Source organism: Sinocyclocheilus anshuiensis, unplaced genomic scaffold (genome assembly GCF_001515605.1).
Source record: "Sinocyclocheilus anshuiensis isolate Anshui unplaced genomic scaffold, SAMN03320099.WGS_v1.1 scaffold1237, whole genome shotgun sequence".
Classification (NCBI taxonomy): Eukaryota; Metazoa; Chordata; class Actinopteri; order Cypriniformes; family Cyprinidae; genus Sinocyclocheilus; species Sinocyclocheilus anshuiensis.
In genome coordinates, this window is record NW_015553581.1 from 1,363,606 (window position 1) to 1,372,829 (window position 9,224).

Below are 9,224 nucleotides of genomic sequence, written 5' to 3' on the forward strand. Positions count from 1 at the left end.
AGCCCAACACTGCTTATGAACCGACCGCACTATAGCGTTTCCTTGGTTACCGCTGTAAACAAAGCAGAGTTGTGCTTTATACGGAGAAGAAAATGCCATTACCATCGAAACTTTTCTCAAGACAATTCCCTTCAGTGATACATTAATATTGTTGGAGAGAGCAAGAGCGGCCAAGGTGAGGTTTAATAGTGATAAGATCCAGTTTAAGGTCAATACTGTGAAATACATGGGACACATTGTCACACCAGATGGCTTGCGACCTGACGAGACAAAGGTGAGGGCGATCACAGACATGCCAACCCCAGAGAATATAACAAATATAACCCCATAAATGTAATGCATTTTTGTACTTATTTTACTGGGGGTTTTTTTTGGGATCTACTGGGACAGTGATAAAGATCTACCAGTCGATCGCGATCGACGGGTTGGCGACCACTGGAGTAGAAGGAAAGCTCAACACAGCAAAATATTGAGATAGTCTTAATGAAAACCCATTCCAGAGCATTCAGAACCTCAGACTGGGAAAAAGGTTCACCTTCCAACAGGACAATAGCCCCTTTCGCACCGCATAGTTCTAGGAACTAAGTTCTAGGAACTAGCCGGTCGGGTAGTTCCCCACGAACTTTAGGTTCCCCCAGGCCATTTTCCTGGTTGCATTCGCACCGCCAACAGGAACTCATGTTCTGACAGAATGACAGGATGTCATTTAAGCGCAGCATCCAACAACGTATACAACAAAAGGATGGAGGACACCGTGATCGGAGCTGTGTTTTTGATGTATATACTGGGTTTCATGGTAATGGAGACAGAATGTAGACGTAGAAGTTATGCGATAGAAAGAGCAAATCAGAGGACTAAGAGACGAAATCTACTACGGCAACTTGCATTTCTATATATAATCGAGTCTGAGAAAAGAGCATAAATGTTTAGAAGTGCTTGGACTTCGGCATTGGCCCATTTATCTCCGTTTTCCTTCTTGTAGCCTACTGTAAACTGCTCCGTGAATAATAAACTATTGTGTGTTTATCCGGCTTTTTAAAAAATGGTGGGTGCCGGCGTTTTCCCACATGCGTTTGGCCAATCAACGCACACTTACGTCACTGGTAGTTCCTATAGCGCAGGTTTAGACCCTACTCTGAAGTAGGAGCTAATTTAGTTCCCATAAAAGGAGTTCCTAGAACTAAAATCGTTCTTAGTTCCTGCAGTGCAAGCATCCGGGCACTTCCGCCAATAGTTCTAGGAACTATGAAAAGGTTCCTCCGGTGTGAAAGGGGCTAATGACCCTAAGCACACAGCAAAAGTGGCGTATAGACAACTCTGTGAATGTCCTTAAGTGGCCCAGCCAGAGCCTGAGCTTGAAACCAATCAAATATTTCTGGAGAAACCTGAAAATGTCTGCCAGCCCCCATCCAACCTGACAGAGCTTGAGAGGTGAAGAGGTGAGGAGAATAATGTCAGATAATTGCCCAATGCAGATGTGCAAAGCTTGTCACATCATACCAAAAAGACTTGAGACTGTAAAGGTGCTTCAACTAAGTACTGCATTAAATGAATACTTATGCAATGTACTCATTTCAGTTTTTGAATTTTAATAAATTTGCAAAGTTGTCACAAATCAGTTTTTTGCTTTGTCATTATGGTGTATGGAGTGTAGATTGATGTGTAAAAAAAAGTTATTTAAAGCAGTTTAACATAAGGCTGCAACATAAAAAAAACGTGAAAAAAATGAAGGGGTATAAATGCTTTTTATAGGCATTGTACCAGGGTGTGCATCTCACTGATTTGGAAGGTTGTTTCTTAATGATAAATCTTTGCAAGTATCATGAGTTTCCACAAAAACACATTTTTTAAGGAGGTGTACAGTACAATCATGCAACCAGATCACAAAAGCACAGACTTTGTTACAGTCTTTGCTGAATGTGGTCCGAGAGTCCCTGGCCACCCGTTCAGATATCACCATGCATACTGTATGAATTTACACCTTTCAATATAGCCAATCATAGATTGTTGCAGGGATGATATATTTTTGCACGCCAAAACCCAGAACGCACTACCAGTTTATCGTTCCAAAGTCAATGGATTTTTTAATGGGTTTTTGGTTAAATGCCCAAAACAAGGCCTGTGGTTAACACAAGTTCAAGATATTTTCATACTTAAAATATATTTTCATATTTTTACTCAACAACATAAAAGTAATCTGTAATACTGCCTTGTGATTTTTTAAAGTTTTTAATTGACTAGAAAAAGGCAGTTGTTGACAAGTTGCTAAATGGGACTACAGAGGTTCTCTGGGACATTAAACATCATCATGCCGAACAGGAGAACTCATCTACTCTATTATTCTGCTTTTACAGTCTCATTGTCTTTATACTCACGATCTTGCAAACTATTCTAATTCAGGAAAATTATTTTAAATAAAGACTGAAGGAGCAGATACAGGTCAGATGCAGTTGAAATGTACACATAAAGACAAGTTCATAGACGAACAGGGTGCAACATTTGCGCTTTCAAAAGTAAAAATTCCATTCAATTTCTCCATTGGGGAACTGATATTTAACGATAACTTACAAAACCATAAGACCTAGAAACCGACCTACTGTGCGCTCCAAAGTTGTTAATCGTTAGTATTTGAAGGAGATGAGAAGGTATGATCAGAATCAGAGAAGGTATTTTTCTTACACCCTCAAATGACTTAAAGCTCAACAGACAAAACACATTGTGAATAGAAACTTTGATGAAATAAGTAGATCTAAATATATTGCTGTAATCAATACTTTGTTATTACAAGATTTGTTGATTAATTGTACAGCCATATCTTTAACTTTTCGTGTAAAAACACAGACTTAATGTCAAATTTCCAAGAACAGTGAATTTGATAACAGACATGTTAATGTGATTTTAAACCATTAAAGCACAAGAAGACCTGGAAGAGAATTCAATTCAGCACCCATGCATTCTTTGCGCTGCGCATATATCCAAAGTGTGTGCACAAACGCAACTTATTTTGCGTCGTCTTGTGCTTGAAAGGACAAATACACCCAAAATTATGTTAAAATATCCTTGTAAACACTGCCGGTTTTGTCTAAAGGTAAACAGTTGGTAAAGAAAATGCATGTATAGCAGTACATTTGATCCGTGCATGAGGTCTTAAAGTGACAGCAGCCTAACATTCCTGCTGACGTCTGTGCCATTAATGTTAATCAAAGAACAAAAGAAAAAGAAAATCACTCATTGACCTTGACTGAATAACTTTTGTAACTTTAATAAGTATTAATCTATATTTTTTTTATAAAAACTATGCAGTGTTATTCTACATTTGATTTCGATTTATGTACCTGAATTTTGTTCAGTTGTATTTATTTGTGCTGAATACTTGTCTTTAATAATGTTTGAAATCTATATTAGTCTAGTTAATTTTGCTGTGGTATTTTTCTTAAAACCATAGGCAAAGGTTCCTCATGTCAGTGTTTTTTAGGCTGCTGACTTTTGTTCATGGTATTCACCTGCAACAGAATATTTTGCAAAAAGACAGAATAAATATGTTTGATATCTAAATGTTTGACTTCATTTTTTTATTTTATACCTAATCAGTAAGAATCGGAATCACTAAATACCCAACCCTATTTATAGCATATGTTTAGCTTTTTTACTTCTGGTAATTTTATTTAGGCTTCAAAATTCATAAAAGTTGTCTGTTTGTGAACATTATCATGGTGAACAAAACACATAACATTCATAAACTTTTGTTGTTCACAGAGCTTTTTTTTCTGCAATAATCTTGTAGCCAATGGAAAAATACAAATGTTTTTTTTATCGAGGGAACCAGGGTGATGCTAACGTCCAGGTTTGCCTACAAAAATGTGTGTCACTATTGAAAACACATGTTAATGTCAGGTGTTAAAACACACCTAGAGACCCCTGAATTTTGCCAGACAGAGGGCATGGACCGGTTTATGTTCATACGCCATGCGAGAACACCTTTGAGTTACAATTTCAAACGATCCCCTACCACTTTCTTTCCCCACTCAAACATCATGTCTGTATATGCAGAGGCGCGTGTGATCTCTCTTCTTAACAAATTATCCAGATACAGATCTATGTCAGACTAGGGCTGGACAATAATTCAATATCAATATGTATCGCGATATAATTTTTTTCAATAACGGTGATATGATTTTTAAACACATTTCCGATATTTCGATATACATTACCAGTGTTTCCCATACATTTATTTATTTGTGGCGTTTGACTTCGTTGAATAAACATGAGCACTGCACGTTTCAAAATCAAAACGCGTCGCGGGTGTTTTATATGAATGTATCTCTGAAGGGAACCGACTGTCTTCAGAATAGTTTAGATGGCATTTTTATCTGATAAAGTACCGTTCATGAGCGGAGCTGCTTTGTTTACATCCATTACTGGAGAAACCGTTAGTTCCACCGTTCTCACAGCACCTCCTGCTGGCAGACAATCAGTTTGCATTTTCAATAATAAACCCATTTCCAGCAACATGCTTTTGTTGTTGCTCTATTTTTTTGTTTTCTGAAGCAACTCGGAGCATGTTTCATACTCGTTATCCTGGTTAATGCACGTTTCAATCTATAAGAATAATCAGCCTACACTACCAGTCAAAGGTTTTTGAACTGCAAGATTTTTAATGTTTCTTAAAGAATTATCTTCTGCTCACCAAGCCTGCATTTATTTGATCCAAAATGCACCAAAAGCAGTAACATTTTGAAATATTTTTACTATTTAAAATAACTGCTTTCTATTTGAATATATTTTAAAAATGTAATTTATTCATGTGATCAAAGCTAAATTTTCAGCATCATTTCTATTCATCAAAGAAACCTGAACAAAATCTACTCCGCTGTTCTCAACATCATAGCAGCAAATCAGAATATTAGAATGATTTCTGAAGGATCATGTGACTGGAGTAATGATGCTAAAGCTCTGCTTTGAAATCACAGGAATAAATTATATTTTCAAATAGAAAACAGTTATTTTAAATAGTAAAAATATTTCAAAATGTTACTGTTTTTGCTGTATTTTGGATCAAATAAATGCAGGCTTGGTGAGCAGAAGAGAATTCTTTAAAAAACATTAAAAATCTTACTGTTCAAAAACTTTTGACTGGTATGTTAGCCTATAGTTTGAAGTAAAAAATATTAATATTAATATTAATAAGGAGAGTCTGAGATTTATTTGACAGTGATTTCACATTTCTTGTTTGTATGAAGGCTAAATACCAATAAAAGGTGAACATTTATTTATTTGCGCCATTTCTTTCCTAAAATATTATATAGTTTTATAGGAGTAGATTTCATAGAGTTGGCAAATACATTTTTCATAAGTTTGTAGGTACAGACATCTGTTGTGGCCGTTCTTGGCCGTTTTTATGAGGCTTTTTTAATAGTGTTCATATCGATATCGGAATTATATCGTATCGACCGAAATTAAGAAATATATCGTGATATAAATTTTGGCCATATCGTCCAGCCCTATGTCAGACCCTGTCGACGTGACAAACGGCATATTTACAGCCATGGAGAATAAAAGAGGAAAAGATCATTCAGTCAACTGACACCTCCACCTTGAAGTAGAAACGAGGAAACTCGAGTACTTCCCAGGAATGTCTGGAATGTGAAAGAAAAAGCCACTTTTTTCAGCATGCTGAACTTTGCGAGCCCCGTGTCTACCTTTACAATGAAACATAAAAAACAAAGGGGCAGATTTACAAGACGACACAAAGAAACTCACACATGCGAACATACATACACACGATTCCTTGGCTTATTTTACTGAGGGTTTCATTTCAGAGCGTAAACATGTTCTAAATCACACCCACTCTGACATTTAGAAGAAATAGGTGTGTGTTTTCTGTATTGGAAGTGTGCATGACATCAGGCAGAGGTGAAACCTGCCCAGATGAAAAACACATGGCTCCCTGAGGTGCAGTAGTACAGAACCGAAATGACTGAAGTATTCCAGACCTGTCCAAACTAAGAGAATATCTCCTTGCCAAAATATATAAGGAAAAAATGCCGGAGGTCTGAATATAAAAGTTTTGTACTTCTCAGCATAAATCTTTTTATCTATGATGGCAGATATTATTATAGTTCAAAGACATGAAACAGAGAGGTTGGTTAAGGTGAGCTGTGTATTAAAAGTGATACTTTAATATGAGCGAGTGCCATAATGCAGTAAGAACGGTGTGCATTTGTTCACAGCTTCATGTGCGAGTCAGAGCATTTCAAACTTAAAACAGGGCCCGATTATGTCACTTTTATAGTGGCAGTCTATTATTTCACTCACCATTAACTCAGAAGCTCTTATGTTTGATCACAGCTCTGTTTCACTAACGCAGACACTTTACTACTACCTTTCTTTTTTTTTTTTTTACAGATTGTGCTTATCTGTTCTATTGGATACATACTGGACTTGAGGGCAGATGAGTTGACTTCAATCTCTCCTCCTTTGATTGGCTGGAAGCAGGTGAGTTCAGAGTCGTAGGCTTCTGGGCTGGACTGTCCGTTTAGGCTGCTTCTTGTCCCTGTTCTAATCCCGGGACTCATGGCTCCCCTCTGCTGGGCCTCCTGTTCCTCGTATACAGCGATCAGCTGTGGGACACACAGCACAACAGTACAATTTAGAGCAGATACAGGTCAGACGCAGTTGAAATGTACACATAAAGACAAGCTCATAGAGGAACAGGGTGCAACATTTGGGCTTTCGAAAGTAAAAATTCCATTCCTTTTCTCCATTGGGGAACTGATTTGTAACAATAACTTACAAAACCTTAAGACCTAGAAACCGACCTACTGTGAGCTCCAAAGTCGTTAATCGTTAGTATTTGTCATCAGTGGTGAAAAACTATATTATCCATGATTATGGAAAGAAATCTCCACCAATCAGAGAAGTTATTTTTCCTACACCCTCAAATGACTTAAAGCTCAACAGACAAATCTCCTTGTGAATAGAAACTTTGATGAAATAAGAGTAGATCTAAATATATTGCTGTAATCAATAGTTTGTTATTACAAGATTTGTTGATTAATTGTACAGCCGTATCTTTAACTTTTCGTGTAAAAAAAAAAAAACAGACTTAGTGTTTAATCCATACTCAATGCCAAAAATACACACACCAATACATGTAAACACATAATCTATTTGATTGTTGAAAACTACCAATCAGAATAGCCTCTGGTTTATCATCTGGGTGATACCTAATCTGAACAGCACAACAGCTGTTTAAAGACAACTCTACAGTCATCACACAATGGCTGTATCCAAATTTATAATTTTTTTCACTCAGTCACTATTGCCTGTTTTTGTCATAATATTGCAAAACACATTTTTTTTAAATAGACTGATGAATTTTTTTAAAGAAATTAATATTTTCATTCAACAAGGAAGCATTAAAATGATTAAAGTGACAAAGACTTTTACATTGTAACAAACGATTAATATTTCAAATAAATGCTGTTCATCTGAATTGTATATTCATCAAATAGTCTTGAAAAACTGTATCAGGGTTTTCACAAAAATATTAAGCAGAACAACTGTTTTCAACATTGATCATAATAAATGTTTCTTGAGCATCAAATTAACATATTAGAACGCTTTCTGAAGGATTACTGGAGTAATGATGCTGAACATTCAGCTTTGCCATCACAGAAATAAATTACATTCTAAAATATATTAAAATAGAAAACAGTTATTTTAAATTGTATTAATATTCCACAATATTACTGTTTTACTTTATATTAACTGCTCTTATAGTTTAAATGGAGGTGTTCTGCACAAATGTTTTGAGGAAAAAAATGTAACTCATTATGGCGGCGGAAGATATAGAAAGTTGAATTTTAGACATTTTAGAAAGACATTTTAATTGTACTTGAATTTTACTAAATTATAAATATAGTAGCAAAATGCTATCATATACACTTATATGTGCTATGTATTTTTCAGCTTCTTAGAGTATCACGGTGTTGGCTTAGCAACATGCTACCACAAAAGACTATTGGAATCGATTGAGAGTCGAGCATTAATCTTTTGTGAAGTTGCAACCTATGTACACCTATTAGTCCCTTTTGGGGTTGAAATTACATTCTAAAATATATTAAAATAGAAAACAGTTATTTTAAATTGTATTAATATTCCACAATATTACTGTTTTACTTTATTTTTGATCAGATAAATGCAGCCTTGTGAGTATAAGAGACGTCTATCAAAAACATTTTCATTCGTATAAAATAATGCACTATATGCGGAATGAAACATTTTAGAATTCGGGCAACACTGCAAAATAGTTCATACCCAATATATTTTACATATAAAGAAATCAAACGATTCACACTGGCCTTCATTACCTTGTGGATCAGGACACTATAGAGGACATCTAAGGAGCCCAGCACGGTTAGTGTGCATTAGTTTGATCTCAGTATGTGATGATCCATTCACTTCACTTTCTGTGTGTAAGGCCTGCCGGGCTTATCAGCACAGTTAAATACATGCATATGTCCCTATTCACAGAGTCACTGACACTGCACTTAGACTTCTGCTGCACTGCTGTTCTAGGGGCCTCCACACGTGTGCGTCTGTGCACACAGAGCATGTGTGTATGCAGTGAATGAATGCAGTCAGGGAGAGAAAGTGGAGTTTGCTGGTAAAACCAGAGGCTTCCTGCCTGAGAGAGGCATCAGGAGAGTAAACACATAAATAAACAATACACACTGTGACATTCAGGAAAATGTCTGTATGTGACTGTGTGTATATGACTTAAATAAGAGAGTGCTATAGCCAGGATCCAAAATATATCTTTCCTGACTATGCAACATTATTGCGCATCATTTTTATTATTCATCTCCATTCTTATGACAATGGGGTTATTTAGCTGGAGCACCAAATCAGCATATTAAAATTATTTCTGAAGGACATGTGACACTGGACTGTAGTAATGGCTGCTGAAAATTCAGAATTGCCATCACGGGAATAAGCTACATTTTAAAAATATTCAAAGAGAAAACTGTTATTTTAATTGTAACAATTTTTTCACAATTTTAATGTTAATTATTATTACAATATTAATATTAAATATTAAAATATTAAAAATTTATTTAAATTTTAAAAAATTATAAAAAGATCTTACCCAAGCCTTTGAACAGTAGTGTATGTCTCATCATATATACATATATACATATATATATATATATATATATATA

The 9,224-nt window shown here is 35.6% G+C and overlaps 1 protein-coding gene across 1 annotated transcript in view; it reads right to left on the reverse strand.

Annotated features, from left to right (window-relative positions):
• The window catches only part of LOC107668384 (partitioning defective 3 homolog B-like), a 319,469-nt gene that overhangs the window by 232,360 nt on the left and 77,885 nt on the right, over window positions 1–9,224 (reverse strand). The window contains exon 5 of the mRNA XM_016460232.1: window positions 6,437–6,620. Coding sequence (XP_016315718.1) covers window positions 6,437–6,620 — 184 coding nt within the window. The remainder of the gene's footprint in view (window positions 1–6,436; window positions 6,621–9,224) is intronic.